General features: G+C 41.6%; 1 protein-coding gene across 3 annotated transcripts in view; it reads left to right on the top strand.

Annotated features, from left to right (window-relative positions):
- LOC145356986 (plexin-A2-like) overlaps positions 1–23351 on the top strand; it is a 470896-nt gene that overhangs the window by 47743 nt on the left and 399802 nt on the right. The window contains exons 2-5 of one of the 3 annotated variants that reach the window (XM_080210013.1): positions 579–616; positions 4927–5029; positions 8743–9958; positions 13354–13536. In XM_080210013.1, the coding sequence (XP_080066139.1) occupies positions 8789–9958; positions 13354–13536 (1353 nt within the window). In that variant the 5' untranslated portion in view covers positions 579–616; positions 4927–5029; positions 8743–8788. The remainder of the gene's footprint in view (positions 1–578; positions 617–4926; positions 5030–8742; positions 9959–13353; positions 13537–23351) is intronic. The other 2 variants (XM_080210012.1, XM_080210014.1) reach the window with 2 other exon arrangements.

Here is a 23351-nt window from a genome sequence, read left to right as displayed (position 1 = left end):
ATAGAATTATATAGAAATTACAGTGCACCAGCAGGTCATTCCACTTAGTGGAAGCAGGTGTTTTTTATTCTATGTGAGATTTCTACCGGACTATTTCCATCTGACCCTACCAGCATATTCTCCTGTTCCTTACTCCATCAGGTGCTTATCTGGTTTCACTTAAAGACATCTCTTCAATTCACTCAACTTTTCCATGTGCGAGTGCAATTTACTGTCTGGATGAAAGGACATGTGATTATTGGATGGTGAAGTAAGCTCCAAAATGAGGAAGAAACTGAAGCCATGCAGTAGCTGCCAGATTTATGAAAAGGATTATAACTAATCATGTACCCAAGTACTTATCCATTATAAGTACATTTTGGCCAATTTAAAACACAGCTTTTGAAACTGTTATAATGTAAAAATGCAACTTGTCCAGCCAAAACTAGGACTTGGAATGTGGGGTGTCAGCATTAAAAAATTGATAAATTGTATATTTCTGTTTTTGTCACTGTACATGGTTTTCTGGGGCTTAATTGACCCATGGATACAAAGTTATAATATAAATAATGATTATTCTTTCACACAATACCTTTCAGGTCCTCGGGATATGCCAAAGCAGGTCATTCAATTTAAGGTTAGGTCACTAAAGTTAAAGTTTATTTATTAGTCGTAAGTAAGGCTTACATTAACACTGCACTAAATTACTGTGAAACTCCCCTAGTCGCCACCTGTTTGGGTCACAGCACCTAACCAGCGTGCCTTTTAGACCGCAGGAGGAAAGCGGAGGAAACCCACACAGGCATGGGGAGAACGTGCAAACTCCGCAAGACAGCGACCCAAGCCAGGAATCAAACCTGGGTCCATGGCGCTGTGAAGCAGCAGTGTTTGCAACTATACCACTGTGCTGCCCATATTGTTTTCTCTCTATCTTTCAGCTGCCTATAAATTGCTGCATCAAAGCTGTATCTGATTACTCAATTTTGAAACTTGTCCCACTTTAAATCATATTCCTTCCATCTGATCGGCTCAATGCAAATCCATCAAATAAGATGGACTTGATGCAAATTCCTTTCTAATGAGAAAGTGAAACATACTGAAAATGTTCACGCGACATTGATTTCACTAATCCTCCAACTAGGGATTTTCACAGTAACTTCATTGCACTGTTGATGTAAGCCTATTTGTGACATAATTAACTTTTTCAAAAAAAAATTCAAACTTTTTAAATAAAAGTTTGAGCATGGGTTTGATGTTTGTGTCAATAATATTGTCTATTGGGTTGTGTACAAATCAAAGGGACTTGGGTATGCATTGTGCAAGAGCCTTTCGAGGTGGATCAATAGTATTTAAATAGCCACATTTTACAATACCTTTTCTGTCATGTCTGACAAAATCTACCACGCTGTTTTACAAAATTAATTGAAGAAAACCTAGAGGCACACATGTTACCATATCAAATTTGTGAATTTATTTTAGAAAATGAGTGTGTTGGTCTAAAATAGCTGAAATAAATTGCAGCTCACATGCTCATGTGTGTACACTCATGTGCAAAGTCCGATTTCTACCTTACACAAATGCTGCACCACCACAACATCTTTAGGCACGCTAGACAGATCACTGTGTTAAACCATCCCAGCAACCTGTCTGTATCTATTGATTGTCCATTGTGAGAGATACTAGTTATAGTATAGTATTCTATACTGTAGTATGTATTATTAACAGACTTTAACGTGTACCTCAAAAACAGCATGAGTCAAAATATTCCAAATTTGTTTAGCTACCATTATTTTCTTCTTCCAACAGATTACAGTTGTTGTGACTGTAATTACAACAGTGTTGGAAATAAGCCTTGTAGTGTAATGATAAAGATTAATCTTTTGCATTGTGATTAAATTTGTTCAGATTCTTTGAGTGCCATGTTTTTACCTGGAGATTTCAACCTGTCTGAACGAATTTTCTTTAACCTTTGCTCAAGTCCTCCAGCTTTGTTCTCCAAGCTAGGTGGCACTGCAGTGCTAACGTGTGTCATCCTAACTCATCTTCAAGCCACGTGCTGGTTGGCTTGTTCTAACATTGCCAACTCAATTACTGCCTCTTGATTTCCCCTGGGTCGCTGCAGGAAACAATGTTGATGTTTCTTCTGCGCTTTCAAAAAAAAAATCTTATTTTAAAGACCACTTCTGAATTTCAAAGCTGACTGCCTGTGACCAGAGGAATCCAGCATTGTCACTGGTGGGGGGAGGGAATGTTTTTCCCAATAGGTGTTCTCCAGGTTTACATGAGGAATGTTGTTTGTATTGCCTCAACCTGACCAGACTTTAAACTGCTATTAGCCGATGCATCCCAGTCCCGAGTTACTACAAACCCCATCATTTAGTACTTTGCAAAAGTCACCAACCATAGTTGCAGTTGCAAACCAAGGGTAACCACAATTGCTGCTCACCATGTATGACCCAAACCATTAGCTCCAGCATCAGATCATGTGTATGTTGGATGGATTAACATGATAAATGTGTGGGACATGGGGATAAGATGGGGGAGAGGGCTTAGGAAAGATGCTCAGAGTTGGTGCAAACTCATTGGATTGAATGGCCTCCTCCTGCACTTGAGATTCTGTGATACTATTCTTTCTTTTGCTCCTCCATTGATGACTGGACTTTCAGTGCCTCAGCCATGATCTCTGGAAGAAATGTTCTAAAACCTCACCACCTTCACTTTCTGCATTCGCCACCTGAATAGCTCTGTTGTTCCTCTTCACTACTCCACTGCAGCTTGTCACCTCTTTGCCACTATTGGGTGCTTTTCTATATTAAAGTTGATATCTAAAGATAAATTATTGCTGTTTTAAACTTAAAAGCAAGAGCAGTGCCTTTTGTACACTGCATGCTAACTGTTCTCCCACAATTGCAGTTTTCAATTGAAACAAGGCCTTTTTAAATATTTGAATGTTGACAGAGGAATAAACTGCGGTTTGCAAATACTTTGGCACTCAAACCAGAGTTATATTACTTAAATGGCTACACAGGCTGCAAGTATTTAATTCAAGTTTATGATCGAAACAAAAATGTTTAAATGAGCACCAAAGATTATGTGAATGCAAATCTTTCAGTGGATCTCTTGGAAGTTGTTTGGTTAGAGTGGCACAGTGGTTAGCACTGCCACCCCACAGGGCCAGGGACCTGGGTTCAATTCCTGCCTTGGGTCACTGTCTGCACCTTCCCCCTGTGTCTGCATGGGTTTCCTCCAGGTGCTCCGGTTTCCTCCCACAGCCTGAACAACGTGCTGGTTAGGCACATTGGCCATGATAAATTTCTCCCTCCGTGTACTCAAACTGGACTGTGGCAACTTGGGGATTTTCACAATAACTTCATTGCAGTGTTAATATAAGCCCTACTTGTGACGCTAATAAATAAATTTTAAACTTAGCTTCTTAATGCAAAATGACCAGTTTTGCTGAACCACAGGACAAGAATCTACATGTACCCACATTGAAAGCAATAATATGCATTTTTATTGTGCTTTTGATGTGGTAGAATGTTCCATGACATTTCATGGGAGCATTTCAAACAGAACTTGATCAAAAAAAAAGTTCATTAGGATAGATAACTGAAACATGGTCAAAGGGGTAGATTTTAAGGAGAATATTGAAAGGGGGGTTGAGATAGAGATACAGATGTTTAGGGAGGGAATTCTGTGCTTTGATTTGATTTATTATTGTCACATGTATTGGGATACAGTGAAAAGTATGCTTTACATACCGTTCATAGAGTACATAGGGGAGAAGGAAACGTGCAGGATACAATGTTACAGTCATTGCTTGGGTGTCGAGTAAGATCAGCTGCTTATTTGATAGGTTCTTTCACATGTCTGACAGTAGCGGGGAAGAAGCTGTTGTTGAGTATGTTGATACGTGATCTCTAATTTTTGTATCTTTTTCCTGATGAAAGAAGGTGGAAGAGAGAATGTCTGGGCTGCACGATTGTGTTATGTCCTTGATTATGTTGGCTGCTTTTCCAAGGCAGCGAGAAGTATAGACAGAGTCAGTGGATGGGCTCGTTTGCGTGATGGATTGGGCTAAAGTTTGAGATGCAGATAGTTGAGGACATGGCTGATGGTGATTATTGCAGTGGCTGCATGGAAGAAAGTGAGAGACAGTCAGAGGGTCCAAACAACAGAATGATAATTGAAGATTTGAACACCATTAAGTTGACATTAATTCCAATAAAAAGAGGAGGAGGGAAGTGATCCCCATAAACCTGGCTAAGATTTACAGGCTGCAAGGTGATTAGCATTCTTGCTTCACGGCATGACAGAGACCTAGGTTCACTTCCAGCCTTGGGTGACTGTCTGTCTTGTGTGTAGCTTGCACGTTCTCCCTGTTCTGTGTGGGTTTCCTCCGTGTGCTCTGTTTTCCCTGCACACTCCAAAGATGTGCAGGTTATGTTGATTGGCCATGCTAAACTGTTACTTGGTTTCAGGGGGACTAGCAGCATAAATATGTGGGGATAGGCGCCTGGGTGAGATAGCTGTCGGTACAGGCTTGATGGGCCGAATGGTCACCTGCACTGTAGGGTTCCATTTGTCAGGGGTTCTCAACTATGGTCTATAGCAAACCTACTTTCACTGGTCAGTATGTGCATTGGAATTTTAGTGTTTCATGTAGTACGAGATTTGCCCCATCGGCAACCTCACAAATATGGCTTGAACCATATCTTTTAATATAAGCCCTACCATAACAAAATAACTAAGCTGACATCCATCCAAGGGCAGCCTTTTAGCATGGCACTTATCACCAGACTGATCGGGGTGATCAAGAAGCAAGTAAAACTGACTGCAACATTTAATTGTGGCTGACTTCTCCAGCTGGTGTGTTTTAAATATTTTGTGAGTTGAGATTGTTTGCTTTCTGCTACGCATTTCACAAAATTTATTTTCTCTCTTCAGGACGCTGGTAAGACCAGGAGAACCAATCACTGGTTTGCTTTGCAGTATGATAGAGCAATAAGAACCCTTCTCCTAACCTCGAAGTTTAAAAGCATTGTTTCCTGTGAGTATTTCATCCAGTCACAAAAATGGGCAAATCTTCTTTTCAAGCCATATTTGAACCAGCTGTGCTATAGTCAAATAAGGAAATAATTATGCCCATCAGTTTTTAATAAAAAGCACTGTAGTTGAAATAGGCAATTGCTGATCATTGTACTTGGCTCAAGTAATCATTCTTTCAGGAGTTTTGCTTGAGCAGTGTTTGGGGGAGGGAGAAATGTAACATGCAGCAGAACAATTTAAACTGAAATGTCTCCAAACGCAGTTTTAGAACAAAATGGTTGTGTTTTAGCTCTGAGCACTGACAGCATCCCGCCACGATTCGTGTTGCTTTTGCCACGGGCCAGATAATTTACTGATTGATGGCACTATAAACTTGCTTTTATAAAGATGACATTGGGAGTTTGACCTGATCCTGTCCGTGAGGAGACCTGGTCAATCTTTCAACTCCTGAGTCTTGATTAATGGGGGGAAAGCAGGGTTTGAAGTTTGGTTGCAGCTGGTTAGAAACCAGTTTTGAATGACATGGGTTCCCACCTCCTGAGGATTCTGCTTGTCCGGTGGGCTCAGGAGGAGAGCTAAGTGCTATATTCTGACAGTGAACATGAGCTATAATTTATCAGAAATAGAAAAGGAAAATTGTAACAGAACAGAGTGACAAAAAAAGCAACCAGTTAGAAAAAAAATAGCTTTTTTATTTTATTGAGCTTTTAAATCTTTAAAATAAGCCCTGTCATAAAGTAACTAAGCTACTCCTAGCATTGTAAAACGGATCCTGGCTGATTAAGTGGGCAGAAACTATGACATTTGATAACGAACCTCAAAATTCTTTGGAAAGTACTCTAATATTGTATACTCTGATCAGGAATTTTGTGATAATGGATGGAAAGTGTTCTTTGAGCATTGCATGTGATCCACATACAATTTTATTGTATGTTTGTCAGCTGGCAAGATGTATTAAACCTCAAGAAATATTTCTCTATTCGAAGAATGTACAACACACAACTAGACTACTCAGTCCAGCCAGATTGTGTTGTTTATATACCTCGTGTTTATCTCTCTATGGTACGGATATGTTTACTTGCACATTGTACCAATCTGTCAGGCATCAGAACAGTGAAAGATGCAAGTCTTATATATGTCAGCTAGTTTCCTCATTGATGTTCAATATACCTGAACTGCAGCTAGTAAAGGAGTGAGTCAGTCTGTGCCATCTGCAAACACATCACAGTTGTGTTGTTGGTCAGGCAAAAAATACAAGAGGCAGCAGGATATAGCACTTGGGGTGAATGGGATCACAGGTTGTTGGGGGGAAAAGCAGAATTAGGCTATTTAGTTAGATGATCAGCCATGATCATAATGAATGGCGGCAGGCTGAAAGGCTAAATGGCCACCTCCTACTCCTATCTTCTATGTTTCTACGTACGTGCGACTCTCCGCTACAGTGATGTTAAACCAGGTGTAAAATCCCAAATGCACAACCGTGTTTGCAGAGGGGTGAAGCTGAGAGATAAAGGTCACATATAAGCCAGACCAGGATGGTAGGCTCCCTGCCTAAAAGATGCTTGGGAAAGAGTTGGGGTTTGAGTACAACCTGATGGCCTGTGTAGTTATTTCCTTATCCTGGTTCCATTTCCCCTGTAATCAAATTCAGGTTTGCCAGTCTCCGTGGTGAGATTTGAAACGGTGTGTCGGAATTGTATTATCAGATGGATTCTCAGGTCCTGACCCTGTGTTGTGTCGGCATCAGATGCCTGCACGGTTTCTGTGGGGCTAACCAATTAGTTGTCAGTGAGTGTGTGCAATTAAGGACAGTGGACAGCTCCTGAGGCTTTTCCTCCAGTAGAACAACTGTGTCTTGATGACCCAAACAACAAATTCTTGCAGGCTCCTCTTTGAGTTTGCTCTACAGCTGTCATATTAAAATTCTAAGCCAGAATTGAGGTGAAGTGTTCTGGTTTCTTCAAGCTCTTGTGTCGCTGCTTGCAGAGCTGCTGAAAATATTGATTTTTTTTTTCTGATGGAAGCTCTTCAGCTGCTGAAATCCTCATTGATTATACATTCTGCTCAACCCAAAAACCTCTCTCCAGCAATTCCATTTTAAACTGGAGGATGTTTCAAATACCTTTCTTTTTCCCTCTCTCTCTCTCTCTCGCCCAGCTACCATTTGAAGGAAATTTCCAGCTGGTACAATAATCAGCTAGTTCCACAGTCTTCACACCCTCTGCTTGACGACACTGTTTAACATCAGAGTGTCTGAATCCAAGCACGAGCTGGGCTCACCCTGAGTCAGCAAGACCAGCTGGCTACTGTAACAGATGGAAGCCTCTTTTGCTGTTAGCTGGCTAGAGAGTGGCAGCACATCAACACTTCACAACACCTTCCTAATGAAAATTAATGTGGCAGTGACAGAACTGAGACTGATTCACATCTGCAGGGAAGGTTCCCCCTGCCACTGTATGCAATTTTTGCCTTACTGAATGTCAAATTTGCCTAGCTCGTTGGATGGAACTTAATATCTGACTCTTGTGTATCAGTTCTTGCTCAGAAGAACAATAATTTTGTATTTCCCAGATTTATAGCATTGAGTTTGATTTTGCATTGAATTGTGGGATAATAGCATGCAAATGCTTTAACAGTGCAAAGTTTTTATTTACTTGTGGGACTTGGGTATCACTGCCTGGCCATCATTTATTGCCCATGCCTAATTGCCCTTATTCAGAGGACAGTTGAAACTCAACCACAATACTGTGGCTCCAGGGCCACCATACATGCCTGACTAGGTAAGGATTGCAGATTTCCTTACCTGAAGGATACTGCTGAACTAAATGGGATTTTCCAACAATCGACAATGGTTTCATGGTCATCAGTAGATTTTTAATTCCAGATTTTTTTATTGAATTCAAGTTGCACCACCTGCTGTGGTGGGATTCAAACCTGAGTCTCCAGCACACTAGCTTAAATTTTGGATTAATAGTCCAAAATTAGGTCATTGCCTCCCTCTAATTTGATTCTGAACTGATTACAGCAAGATGTTTTATTAGACAAACATCAGGGCAATGGTTGAGATAGTGATAGGAAAATGTTTTCAGTTATGATTTTTATTTATTCTATCACGAAATGATGACATCATTGGCAAGTCCAGCACTTCTTGCCCATTCCTAATTGCCCCTAAACTGAGTGGCTTGCTAAGTAAATTATTTCAGAGGTCAGTTAAGAGTCTACCATCGTGCTATGGATCTGAAGTCACGTGTTAACCAGACCAGGTAAGGAAGGCGGGCTTCCTTCCTTAAAGCACATTCGTGAATCAGATGGTTTTTTTTATGGCAATTAATGATGGCCTTAATTTTGCACTTGAGTATATTTGGAATTCAGGTACACTGTTCATTCATGGCCACTTTAATTACTTTTTTACATAAATCCTCCTGAGGCTCCCCTTTTAATTATCATAGCTCTTCTTTCTTTGCAGTGCTTGCCTTGCTGCAGTGCCACAAGATTTTACATGATTGGGAGTTGGGGCTCCCTCCATGTGGCGTTGTCTCGGAAAATGGCCTGGGAATGGGTGGTAGATGGAAGTCCATGATGCAATTAAAGCAGTGATGTTGCCTCAAAGCCGAACCAAGCCCAACCTTTTCATTCTCAAATATGTTTATGTTTAATATATTTTACATGTTATGACATTCTGTATACTCACTAATCATGTGGTTTGCTTTTCAGAGCCATGTAAACATCTGACAGAGGTCAGAATCAAGTATTTCTTGCAATGAAACCGAGGAAAGGGTGTCCCAAAATGTCGAACTGTGTGGTTCTTCTCGCCGTCCTCATCATTGCCCTTACGCGGTCCTCGTGGAGCAGCAAGGAATACATCAACTTTCCCATTCAAAATCGGGACTGGACGCTCAACCACTTGGCTGTTCATAGTATAACAGGGAATGTTTATGTTGGAGCTGTCAATTGGATTTACAAACTATCAAGCAACTTAACATTGTTATTGAAGCATGAAACCGGTCCAGAAGAGGACAACAAATCCTGCTATCCTCCGTTGATTGTCCAGCCTTGTAATGAGCCCCTAACACTGACTAACAACGTGAACAAATTGCTTCTTATTGATTACTCTGAGAATAGGTTGTTGGCCTGTGGGAGTCTCTTTCAGGGAGTCTGCAAGCTTTTGCGACTGGATGACCTCTTTATATTGGTGGAGCCTTCACATAAGAAGGAACACTACCTGTCAAGTGTTAACGAAACGGGGACAATGTACGGTGTAATTGTGTCATCGGAGGGAGCGGACAGCAAGCTCTTTATTGGGACTGCAGTGGACGGCAAGCAAGACTATTTTCCAACAATCTCCAGCCGGAAATTGCCACAGGATCCTGAATCTTCCGCTATGTTTGATTACGTACTGCACAGTGACTTTGTTGCTTCCTTGATTAAAATTCCTTCCGACACCCTGGCGATGGTGTCTCATTTTGACATATTCTACATCTATGGTTTCAGCAATGGAAATTTTGTGTACTTCTTAACTGTGCAACCAGAAACTGAAGGAGTCACTGGGTCAACAAATGATCAGTTCTACACCTCCAGAATTGTGCGGCTATGCAAAGAAGATCCCAAATTTCATTCGTACGTTTCACTCCCTATAGGCTGCATAAAGAATGGAATTGAGTATCGCCTCTTGCAAGCTGCGTACTTGTCTAAACCTGGCAGTGTGTTGGCGAGATCTTTAAATATATCTACGGACGATGACGTTTTGTTTACCATATTCTCCAAAGGTCAGAAGCAGTATAAGCACCCACCGGATGAGTCGGCACTCTGTGTGTTTGTTGTGAAATATATAAATCAGCAGATCAAGGACAGACTGCAGTCCTGTTACCGTGGTGAAGGGAATCTGGAACTGAACTGGTTATTAGGAAAGGATGTCCGCTGTACCCATGCGGTAAGTCTCCCCATTATCCCCTTGTTGAAAGATCTTTGTTGCTAATTTAAGTTTTGTTTAAATGCCACTGAAAACCTATTTGCTTTGCTCATCCAAACATAAGAGTAAGTTTTGCATTGATGGAATGTCTTTGACAACCTTGATGTCCCAAAGCACTTGTACCAAACAGACCATTTTTGAAGTGTAGTTGCCATTATAATGCAGGAAGTATGGCAGCCACTTTGAGCACAGTTAGGTCCCACAATAGCAATAAGATGATGACCAACTAATCTGATTTTGTGAAGCTGACTGAGGGTTAACATTGGCCACGACACCAAGTGAGCACCTCTGAGATTCCTTAAATCACAGATGTTATGGTGCAGAAGGAGGCTATTTGGCCCATCATTTCTGCTTCGAATCAAACCATGGGATCTTCTGTATTCACCTATTACTGGGGGCTAGGTTTAATATCTCATCTGAAAGATAACACCTGAAACAGTGTAGCTTTCCCTCAGTATTGCACTGAAATGTTAGCCTACATTTTGTGCTCAAATACACTTCTAAGCCAGGTAGGCTACAGATGGTGTTAATCTGGATTAGGTTTTAAAAATAGATATATCATGCAAATAATAAATGAATTGAAACTGACTTGCTGCATCTTACTTTAGGATGAAAGTCAAGACTATGAAAAGGGCCCAAAAATACTGGGGATAAAGTTATGAAAAGAAAACTATATCCATTGGTTGGTTGATAACTAGAGGACATAAAAAAAAGTAGTGAAAAGTTAATTTTCTTTAGCATTTGTGAGGATATCGATCACCCTCTGGGTGGGGAAATAAAAAAAACCTGTGTTCAGCAGAATCTATCATTTTGAAAAAAAAAATGGATTCATATTTTAGAAACAAAATTGGAAGTAATTTGGAAAAGAGGGAAGTACAAGTTTGGGTTGAAAAATGTGGTAATTCTTAGAGAATATGGAAAAGAACCTTTTGTTGATTATTTTTAGTGAATGTATTAGTAGTAAATGGTGTGTAACTGTTTTTAATGTTAATGCTGCTATCTTTCATCTGAGTGTCATTTGATTGTTTTCTAGAGTTGTCACTGCACCGTGGCAAAGAATGGCAGGACATAAATATGTTCTTATGTCACAGTGCATTCTCAATCTCATTGAAGCCTTATCATGTTTGTATTCAAATTGAGGTTAGGAGCTTCCTCTTAAGAAATTGGAGAACTTCCAGTAATCTCTTTGTGACTGATTGCAAAGTCAGCTGGCAAAGATTTAACAGTAAGTCATCTAGAATCATATGGCACAGAAGAGGCCCTTTGGCCTATCGTGTCCATGCTGACACATTATAAACACCTGAACTCCCACTTAATCCCATCTGCCAGCACTTGACCCCTGAATGTTACGATGTGCCAAGTGCTCATCCAGATACTTTATAAAGGATGTGAGGCAACCTGATTCTACCACCCTCCCAGACAGCACATTCCACTCTGTCACCACCTCTGGGTAAAAAGTTTTTTGCTTACATCCCTCAAAAGATCTGTTGCCCCTTGAACCTATATACCCTTGTGACTGACCCTTCAACTCAGGGGAACAGCTGCTCCTTATCCATTCTGTCCATGGCCCTCATAACCTTGTACATCTCAATCAAGTTGTCCCTCAGTTTTCTGTACTCCAATGAAAATAACCCAAGTCTATGCAACCTCGCACCCCAGGCAGCATCCTGGTGGATCTCCTCTGCACTTCCTCCAGTGCAATCGTATCTTTTCCAATGTACCAGACTTTTTAGCACCAAAGTGGTAGCATGTGTGTGCTTATGTGGAGAGAGAAGGGAGTGTATTAGCATCAAAAAGGAAGTTTGATTTATGTACAGGTGCAGTGTGTCAAATCCAGCTGTCTGAAAATCAGACATTTTATAAGCTACCATGCATGAATTTTAATCATTAAATGATTAAAACAAGTTACCAGCTTGTTCGGCTGCAAGCTGCTCTGGCAGGGTGGTGTGGCAGACCAGTAATCTGCTCAGAGTGGCCCGAGTGACCCTTGACCCTAACCTAATCTGGTTTGGCCTAAACCAAAAACCGGCGCTATCTGCAATCTGGCACGGACTCTGTCTTGAAGTTGCTGCTTTTGAGATGCTGTACCTGTACATCATCTTATCGCTTTTCTTTGCACCAGTATTAAATAGCAGTTTGCATTAACACACCAGGTTTAATAAAAGTAAGCAATTGGCCCAATGCTGAATGTGTCACAAATCGTTCAAATGTATTTTTTTTTCATTTGTCCAGGGAATATGGATGTCGCTGGCTAGGCCATCATTTATTGCCCTTGAACTGAGTGGATTACTAGGCCATTTCAGAGGGCAGTTAAAAGTCAACCATATTTGTGGGTCTGGAGTCACATGTAGGTGAGACCAAGTAAGATTGGCAGATTTTCTTCCCTCAATGACTTGATGAACCAGATGGGTTTTTGCATTTAATCCCAGATTTCTCTGCTGTGGTGATGTAGTGGTATTCTCACTGGAGTAGCAATGAGGAGACCCAGTCTCTGTACCAGGGTTCAAATCCCGTCACGGCCTATGACGATTGAATTCAATAAAAATCTGGAATTAAAAGTCTAAAGATGACCATGAAATTGTTGATTGTCACGAAAAACCCATCTGGTTCACCAATGTCCTTGAGGGAAGGGAATCCACCATCCTTGTCTGACCCATGTGTGGCTCTGGATCCACAGCAACATGGTTGACTCTTAACTGCCCTCTTAAGGACAATTAGAGATGGGCAATAAATGCTGGCTCAGCCAGCAGTGTCCACATCCTTTAAAATAATTTTTTTTAAAGTATGCTTTCAATTGAACAATGATACAAATCCTAGCTGATATTTGGTTAAGAAATGCAATTCATATGTACTTGTACTTTGAGACCAGCAAGCAGCACTTCAAATAAATGCTCGTTAATAATAACGATCTGAGGGGTTAGCTACCTCCCAAATATAAATATGCAATCTCAATAAAAAACTTAGATCTGCTGATGCTCTCGATCGCAATGTGTCTTTAGCCCTCTTATCAGAATTGACTTGCTAGGCTGAGTATGAAAAGTGGCCTGTGATGAATCTGACACTTGCTTCTCCTCTCAAGGAATTTGCTTGCTGCATCCCCAGATGGCATTGTTGAGATTGAGTAGCTGCTGAGATTGAGTACTTGTGTTTCAAATGTGAAGTTATGCCCTGTCACTTCACAAGACAGCACACTGTAACATCGGTGTACTGCATCATTTCATTGACCTCTCGAAGGATATCTTCCTCTCAATTTTTCACAGAAAATCAATTTGGGAGCAAATCTTCAATGTATCCTATTTAGTGGGAACCTCATGAATGAATTATCGCAACCTGAGACCCTGTTTTCTTCCTTACAGCCAGTCCCAATTGACGATGACTTTTGTGGATTGGATATAAACCAACCCCTTGGGGGCTCTGTGCTTGTGGAAGGCATTACCGTGTTCACCGAAGATAGGGACCGTTTGACATCTGTGGCATCCTACGTCTACAACGATCACTCTGTGGTTTTCGTAGGAACTAAAAGTGGGAGACTTAAAAAGGTAAAATTGAATGTCCACTTTCAAATGTTCTGAGATTTCTCACTGACTAGGACAATGGAACGTGCCTCAATATCGTGGACAAATTTCAAACAGACATTTGATTTTCTCGAGTTGCCAAAAAGTCCTTCATGTCAAAACCTTTCCTTGTTTCAGAATGAGCAGAATGTGTGATGTGATATTTGTGGGCAGGTTTTTATTTAATTAAAGACAATTCAGCCAGGGATCAGTGCAGCACTGTAATGAATTAACAGTGATTATCTGAGGAGTGTGACTCTCAGTTAGAGAAAGCTGAGAAGCAATGACCCAGTATAAAAAGATATATTTTTATTAAATATTAAACAGCCAAGATCTATTCTCTTTGCAGATGCTACCTGACCTACTGTGTGTTTGGTATCAAAACATCTGTCTAGCGCTTCCTGAACTGGGTTTATACACTTTAGAAAGTCTGGTGTAATCACCGTTGACTTATTTTGACACAGTGGATCAATAGATATTTCCCAACAGATTCCATTCATTCTCTCAATTCTTCATGCGAGTATTAAATGTGAAATGTTCACATTTATCCTGTCTCCACAAGAGTTCTGATATAAATTGTACAAATATACTTCAATGAAGGGAATCTCCTTAGCGTACTTCTCTGGAGGTCACTTACTAATGATCAAAAATGTTTTTAAATGTCATTATTGATGATTGTTATTAGTAGTGTTTCAACACCGAGTGACCTTCAACTTTTTTTTTAACCGGCTTAAACCTGGATAAGATGTGTAGAAGCTTCTTTGTTTCACCATTGCAATGAAGCAACATAGAGGGGATGTAGTGTGTGGGTTCATGTGCTGCTTATATTTGTCGCTATGTTTTATTTCCAAGTTGTAGAATGAACAAAAGTGTAAAATCGGTATTTCTCCAAAGTAAGATTTACCCATTCTGTGTTAGCTTCTCAATAGAAGGAATAGCAGAGTTTTAATAATTAGTTAGGAGCTGCTGCAACTGCATGAAAATGAGCACTTCAGCAGCGAATTACAGGTTACTTTGGCCTTCATCCCATCTTGTATTCACCTCCGCCTCTTTCTCTCCCCACCTAGTCCCTGTCACAAATCCATGCCAGTCCACACTAACCAGTTATTTGGTAGGAAATTCAAAGGCTTGGAAAGGTTATTTCCATCAACAGTGTAAGGTCTGCAATTTGAAGGAAGTTTGTTTTCTATTATGTATGGAACAATGAGGAGATTTGAATGGCCGGTGTTTGAATGCTTAGCACCAGAGGCAGAGGCTTTCTTCGGCTGTCCTCCTGTGGGCCAGCTGCTCCCTTTATGGTGACAAAGGATGAAGTTGAAGGGGCCACATGTGGGGGTGGACATTCACTGAGTCCTAAGTGGATGACCTAGAGGTATCCAGATGTTGCTTCTACTCTTAGGTGCTTGAAGGCCCTGGCCTGACTCCCTGACGGGACCAAGCACCTGAAGGGAGGTAGAGGTGCCCTTGACGGGCTGAATGGCCTCCTTCGGCACTGTAGGGGTTCTATGATTCCATAATTCTATGAACTAAGAAATGAGTGCTTTCCTCCAGTCTTCTCATGCTTTCTTCAGTTGTGTCTGATCTGTTTCTGCTCAGAGGATAGTGTGTTCAAAAGAGATTGCATGTCATGTGGATTGGAGCAGGTTAACTCATCATGCCTCTTCCTGGAAGATAACCCACATTCATGGCAGGTCATCACTGATGCGAATTGGGCAGAACGGTTGTGGGTCAGCTCCCCCCCCCCCCCGGAGTGCTGAGCACACCCAACACATGAGGGGAAGGCTCAGACAAGCACGTGATTTGTGGAGGTTGCTGGTTCCTTCTCTAAGTCTGTGATCCCTTTCCATGCACTGTCACGGGTGTGCTGAAAGGTGATGGAGGCAGAGTGGTCACTCCAACGCAGCATGGCTGCACTGGACTGGGAATTGTCATTGCCAGTTGGCCTTGGACCCTGATGTGTTGGAGCCTTTGTGGTTTACATGCCATGGAGCGAATAAGATCATTCATCCTCTTCTGGCAGTTGTGTTGCTGAGCCTCCTACGTACAACTTGTTCCCCCCACCACCGGAATCAGCCACCTGTGCAGTTGCAGTGTTGGCATCCTGCTTGTCCACTTTCTCCCATCAGACTGGTACAATACATTCCTGCACATCTCAACATGGGCCAGGAGGGTGCATAGGGAGTTGCCACTAAATTCTGGAGCTGGGCCAGTGGATGACCTTGCAGATGTCTTTTAGTCTGGACACCCTTTAAACATGGTACTTGGATATAATGTTAAGCCTGGCCCATCATAAAAGATGGGCAAAAGCCCCAGGCGCACAATTATATTGAGGGCCAGAAGATTCCGCTTGATTTCCTGTTGGTCTCCACAGTGGAAAACTTTCCCCGTCTCTGCTCTTGCCATGGGACTTGGAAGAATTCCACCCCCAGTGGTAAAATCCATCCTGTTATGTACCTTCAGTTGCCAACTGAATTCACAGCAACCCTCATCTGAATGTGCGCCGTGCTGCATTGTGTTTGTGGTGCTGCCTCTAAAGTTGTGGAATGACTTTGATTCCACTCAGATCCAAACTTAAATGGGTAAGTATGTTTTGTGAATTACATAACGTGTCATATCTCATGATTATTTGGCCAATTCTGTTGAGAAATGACCGAAAGTGCTGAGCGATTACTTTCTACGGGTTTGATGTAGTTCCAGCACAATTACCTCCTTGAGATCTTGAGGAAATGCATGGATCTTTTGTGTTAATAGTGGCTCAATATAAAAGTCATTAAGTCCATTATGTGGATGCTTATGACCTTGATGGTTCTGTTTTGCAAGCTTGACTTTTTGCTTTGTTTTTAGTATTTCTGCCTTTTAAATTTAGCCACATCTTGACTTTCTGGCACATTCTCCTTCTTGATTTAGCATCGCTTTGCTTTTAGATATTTTTATAGTCAAGTAGTAGAACAGCCACGCTGGTTAATAGAAGAGCAGTGTATACCGAAAGGCTCTTGTGATACAAGTCACTACGCCGAAACCTGACAATTCAGGTCTGTGAAATGTCAAAAATATGTTGGACATCAAATAGAGAGTGCTCTGTTCTTCTTTATGACTGTATTTCAAACTGGGTAGGACATTAATCTTTTACCTCAGTGAAAAGTTGTCAGTTATTATTTCCCTGTCAGAGGCACTTCATCTTTCCCTTTTTTTATATGGTTAATGGAAGCACAGTTTCTATTTCTTGTCCTATAAGAATCTTGTTCAATCTCCTATATTGAGGTGTGTGGATGCATAATGCAAAGCAGTGTCCTTTTTTTTTAACAAAATGTCAAAACAATTTTTCAAACATCAAGCTTGGCAAGACCTTCATGCTGGTTTTTGATTGAACTATGGAAACAGGTTTGCAGAGCGAGCATTAAAAAGGTAAAATCAGAGATAGCCAGGTTCCCAGTGAGTTTATCTTCCATGATAACTAATATGTGCTCAAGTATATTTAGTCTTGTTTATTTTCTGCTCTCTGTTTACGGTCAACAGATCTCTTTTTTTTTGATTCTATGTCTGAACTTTCTCCCTTTCTGTGCCAAAGACTTCCAACATTTTCCTCCTTCCATTCTGCAACTAAAATTTTAAAGTTCATTTATTAGTCCCAAGTAAGGCTTACATTAAAACTGCAATGAAATTACTGTGAAATTCCCCTAATCACCACACTCCAGCATCTGTTCAGGTCAATGCACCTAGCCAGCACCTCTTCCAGACTCTGGAAGGAAACCTCCAGGACCACCTGGAGGAAATCCATGTCGACGCGGGAAGAACATGCAACAGTGACCCAAGCCAAGAATCGAACCCAGGTCCCTGGCACTGAGGCAGCGGTGCTAACCACTGTGGTGCCCTACTAAGTAATCAGTGCCTACTAAGCTCCACTTGCATTTTGGGTCTCGGAGGGATTGAATAAATCATGCTGATTCTTACTGTACCATTTTGTTCTTGCATCCCAGCTCTACCTTCCATCCAGATGTTTCTGCATTGAAACATTTCCACAGTAACTGATTCATTTCAGTTGCATGTGGAACATTGCACAAATATTGCAAAATCTTATACTCTTGTACTGTTCTTTAATTGCACCATATGTTATATTTTAAACATCCATATTGCATCCTCACTATTTTAGAAAGACCACTGCCTAGCTTGAAGAAAAATGTTTATTGTAAAAATGAGTAGTTCAAAAAGATCAAGGGGTGGTACAGTGGTTAACACTGCTATCTCGCAGCTTCAGGGACCTGGGTTAAATTCCCGACTTGGGCCACTGACTCGGTGGAGTTTGCACATTCTCCCCATGTCTGCGTGTGTTTCCTCTGGGTACTCCAGTTCCTTTCCACAGCCCAAAGATGTTGGGTTAGGAGGATTGCCCATGCTAAATTGCCCCTTTTAATGTCAGAGGGAGTACCTAGTTTAAATGTGTGATGTTATGGGGATAGGGCCTGGGTGGGATTGTGGTCGATGCAGACTCAATGGGCTGTATGGTCTTCTGCATTGTAGGGATTCTGTGATCATTCGAGTGAAATGAATATGTTGGAATAATAAGTGAAAGTCCACCTCTGCTTCTCACTGAACGGGAAGTTGGAAGGTTTGACAGTTGTAAGCATTCATGTTTCAATTGATGTCTAATGATCAAGACTAGAACCGTCCCATTGGTCCAGTTTATTCCTAAATGAATAGTATGAACAAAATAGTTATTCACAATCTTTGACGTTGCAGACTATTGTGGGAGTTTGGTACCAAAAGACTCAACTGTTTCCTGTGAATGACCTTGTTTGTAAGGGCAAAACGCTCGTTTGTTTTGGAGGAGAAGCAGATGAAAGGGTTAAAGCAATAGTTGGCCTCTCTGGTAGGTTTATATTATCTCAGCAACCCTTTGGAAGTGCCCCAGTGGAATCCAGAAAGCATGTCCTTTTTTTAAACAAACCACAACTTCCTCCAATAGGTTCACACGCTTTTTCAAAGCTTTAGAATTCGTGGATGGAGCAATCCCCTGAGAAATTGCAAACTGGCCAAGTGTTTGGGCCACATTCCTTCGTGCCATTGTCATCTGTTTATTAGAAAAAAACAGCATCTGAGTCTGCTGCACGAAGGCCACAACATTGCACATAAGGTAAGTGTTCTGTTTGCCAGCAAAGAGCATCAGTCAGCAGCGTAGTGTGCATTAACATATGGAATCGCTCCAAGGAGCCGCTCTTGATCCAAGTTTTTAATTCGGCCAGAAGCCCAAGGCTGGACGAATGAATGTGTCCATCCAATAAAATTGAGGTTATTTTTGTGAGCCATTATTGCTATGCCAGTGTGCGAACTTTGATAGAATTTTAGTTTCCGTGCCTCCTAAATCTGGTTTGCAAAAGCCTCCAGCAACACAGGGAATGTGTGCATATAAAAGCTATAAATGGATTGCTGCCTCCATGTGAAATAACTCCCATTCTAATAGACTTTCTGATAAGTTAGAAGATGACGGGCCAACGAAATGTGCTGTTATAGTGACTCCGAGTCCTTATTTTCCCTGTACTATGAAGTTCCTCTTCTGCATTGATTTTTAAACCTTGATGTTGAGCAGTGCTAGAAAAGTATGTTAAGATTAGCTACGCAAATTACTCAGGCAGCCTTTTCGGGGTAAGAGTCCTGTGAATAGTTGCGCATATTTCTTTAAAAAATTTAATGGGCCGATTGGCCGTTTATACGTTCCACATAATCAAACAAGTTATTGCGTTTTTACTAGTATGTTCAAATACTGCTGCTTCCTTGGAAATAGTCAAATGTTAGAATTGACTGGATCCAGGCTAAGGTCACAGTTTTTTAAAAACGTCTTAAAAGCTCTGTTCACCAAAGCCCATATTTTGGGAACAAAAGGGAGCATTAAAAGACCAAAGAAACAAACAAGACTTAAGTGAAAGCTTGATGAGAATTGAGTGGAAGGCATTTTGGGTTTGGCAATCCATCTGGCCCGATAATTTGGCTTGGTTCCCAGAGTAACTGTGAAGATTTAATGTTTGTTTTCTCTTTCCTTTAATGAGTCCCTGTGGATTTGCGAGCTGGACTTTAAGAGGAGATGGGTCAGCAACAAAGCGCTGACTGGCCTGACCTGACCAGTGCATAACAAGCAGCATAACACACACAGCAATCTATTTTTTATTATCTTGTAAAAATCCTTTGTGTTTCAGGATCATGTTTTTTGTCTCTCGTAATGTAGTGCGGCCATCATCCAAAAGGTGAAGAAATTCTTTTCAAATGCCTTCACGTTCTTGACATTTCCTGGAGCAAATATTGCACGGTTCAGATGAACGGCTATCATCAGTCTGCTTTCTTGTTTCGACTGACTTTTGGGGTTTCCAAGTTCATGTAGACTTGTTTTTCCTTTAGAACATTGCTTAAAGTTTGAGGCAGTTTTCAGTCAGTCGGCTTTGTGCTTTGCTGCTGATAGGGTTGGGAGTGGGCAGAGAGAGTCCAAAGCCATTTCTGGTCCCAAATTGTGGTGCACCTATGAAGATGAAATGCATGGATTAAATTTTTCATTCTGCTCTCTGCTTCTTAACGAAGTTTTTATAAAATCGGCCTTGGGTTGCTATTCCTGCCAATGCAGTTTTATGAAGAAGGTAATGGTTAACTATTTTCAACTCAAGCAACAACTTGACAGAGCGACGATGCAGCAGAGGTGGCCTGTTGTGTTACGTTGCTGAGTACTGGACAGCAGGATGCTGCCAAATTGTACATGCTAACTGACAAATCTGGAGTGGCACAGAGGTTAGTACTGCTGCCTTACAGCACCAGGGATCTGGGTTCAATTCCCGGCTTGGGTCACTGTCTGTGTGGAGTTTGCACATTCTCCCTGTATCTGCGTGGGTTTCCTATGGGTACTTCGGTTCCCCCCACAGTCTAAAAGACGTGCTGGTTAGGTGCATTGGCCATCCTGAATTGCTTCTTTAGTGTCAGAGGACTAGTTAGGGTAAATGCATAGGGCTATGGGGATAGGGCCTGCGTGGGATTGTGGTCGGTGCAGACTCAACGGGCTGCATGGCCTCTGCACTGTAGGATTCTGTGATTCTAAGATTAACCTAACGTTCATTGATTGGAGACCAAAACAGCATTGATACAAGCTCCTTAAAAAGCTGCTGGAATGATTGGATGCCATGCTGTGATTAAGGCTGCCTGGCATTGCAATGCTACATGCACCCCTTCCTTGCCTGGTGGAAATAGTGAGGGCTAAGTGTGGATTAAAATGGCAGGTGGGGTGGGAGGGTGGGGATAGTATGGAGGAGGGGAGAGCGGTATCTGGCCACACAGCTCTCCATTCTTATCAAATCCCCACAATTTTTTTACTTGATTGATCTCGGCCTTTGGGAGCTGCTTGTGCTGAGGAGTGAAGGTTCAGTTTAGATGGCTGAGTCGCACCCAATTATATCAGCATAGCCACGGCCATGACAAAATAAAAGAAATACCCGAATCTCAAACAAGGTTCTTCTTGGAGCAGGGGAATCAGAGGATGGGGGAAGGAAGATCCAACAGTACGTGAAACAGTATCAGAGTTGAAATGATTTGTATTGATTGTACTCCCCAGGAGGGTGTGGGCTCTAAGATTAGACTAAACTGGCCTTTTCTTTGAATTGATGCGTCTAATAGTACATACAGCACCAGCTTTCAAAATCTTTTTAGTTTGTCTTCAATGACTATCATGTTCCATCTGACAGTTGTAAATTATTCTCCATTTGATTGATAATTATTTCATCACTTGAGAGACAAGCCCTTGAGGCTTTGAAAGACTGGATTTTAAAATATTCCAGTAACAAAAGGTCACACTATCCCCATTTTTCAATTGGTTATGACAAAAAAAAAATCCCTTGCAGATTAGACTGCCTAGGAAGCCGGTAAGCAGAGTTCTTTATTCCAGCCGCTGTGTGTATTTTATAAGACCTGATGCAGTTGTGATCTGTTTCTGATGGCATCAAAAGCAGATAACGTGTCCAGACACCTTGTTCTAAACTAGGTTGCACTGCTCTCCCGTTAAATGAGATATCTTCCCCGGTCTTGCCAGCGTTGAGGGTCCAGATGAAAGCTGCAACCCTGTTAGAGTATCTGAGGAATGCAGCCCATTTTTCAAAACATTTGTGCTGAAGGGAAGCTTGTCTTTGAGCAACATGAAAAAAAATTATTTTTTAAATTAAATTTGTGCAATGTAAATGAACCACAATTTTTCCTTTTTAAAAGTATTTTCAGCCATGGGCAAAATGCTCTAAATGGGTACATGGCATACAAACATGCACATTACCGTGGCTATGTTATATAGACAATAACTTAAATGAACTATTTCTATAAAGTGTGATGAAACAGTGGTACGTATGATTTGTTATTTCAATAGGATTTTTGTTTTAAATGCCTGCCATGTAGACGTAGAATTGTGGCACTTGTGCTGAATTTAGCTTAACTGATAGGGTGGCACAGTGGTTAGCACTGCTGCCACACAGCACCAGTGACCTGGGTTCGATTCCCAGCTTGGGTCACTATGTGCGGAGTTCACACATTCCCCCCGTGTTTCCTCCAGATGCTCCAGTTTTTCTTTCTTCTTTAGAGTGGTATGGTCCGTGGAAGGGTAGGGGGTTTTAGTTCGTTTGAGCAGTATGGTCAGTGCAGGCTTGGAGGGCCGAAGGGTCTGATCCTGTGCTGTTATTGTCTGTCTGTCTTCCCATGGTCCAATGACATGCTGGTTAAATAAATTGGCCATGCTAAATTCTCTGTGTACCCAAACAGGCATAGGAGAGTGGTGGCTAGGGGATTGTCAAAGTAACTTCATTGCAGTGTTAATGTAAGCCCATTTGTGACACTAATAAACTTAAATAAGTAGGCCTACAACTTTCTGTGTATGTACCCAGAGAGTGCATACATGAATTTTGAGTGAAAAATGAGATGCAGTGCACCCAGATTTTAATTGCAGTTGTCTATCAATTCACCCATCCAAACACAATTACACCCATAACTGCAGGGTGGCACAGTGGTTATCGCTGCTGCCTCACAGCACCTCAGTTCCGGTCTTTGTTTCCTGTGTGTGTGGCGTTTACACGTTCTCCCCGTGTCTGTGTGCAGGTTTCCTCCAGGTGCTCAGGTTTCCTCCCACGGGCCAAAGACGCAAGAGTTCAGTGTATTGACCAGGCTCAATTGTCCTTTAGTGTCTCAAGATGAGTAGGTAAGGGAGATTAGTGGGGTAAATATGTGGTTATGGAGATAGGACCTGGGTGGGATGCTCTGTCGGAGAGTTGCTGTAGACTTGACGGCCGCCCCCTGCACTGTGGGGATTCTATAATAATGGCCTTCCCTCAGGTTCAGAACCTTGTAGCTGGTGTTCCAAATGTTTCACTTGTTCAGGTACCCGTCAAAGCTCCTATTGTATTTTTGGCTGTAGTGGCAGGGGGGAGGGGGTGGAGGGAAACTTGGGTGGTGGCAGCAAGTAACTTTTCAGGTGCTCCTTTGCAATTTGCTGAACCTTTTATTTTTATTTCCATGTATTCCCACTTGAGACTGGCATTGTATTTTCAATTTCTCTTGAATGCATTTGCTGCTGTCAGTCCTATTGAAAACGTCCGCAATTTTATGTCTTGCACTTAGGGTGCATGAATGATGCTGAAATGAGCTGAAACATTAGTCGTCACACTGAAAGAAGGAATAAATGGTGTACCTTTTGGTATTTTGCTCGGGCACCAATTATTTGCATTGGTTTTCACTCACTTGCACTCGTTCTCACATTTGGAAATGCTCTATTGCCGTTTGAGCTATGTGTGGTTCAG

This window comes from Carcharhinus amblyrhynchos, chromosome 22 (assembly GCF_965287045.1).
Source record: "Carcharhinus amblyrhynchos chromosome 22, sCarAmb.v2.hapA, whole genome shotgun sequence".
Lineage (NCBI taxonomy): Eukaryota > Metazoa > Chordata > Chondrichthyes > Carcharhiniformes > Carcharhinidae > Carcharhinus > Carcharhinus amblyrhynchos.
Note: the sequence above shows the minus strand (reverse complement) of the source record. Positions and strands in the feature narration are given on the sequence as shown.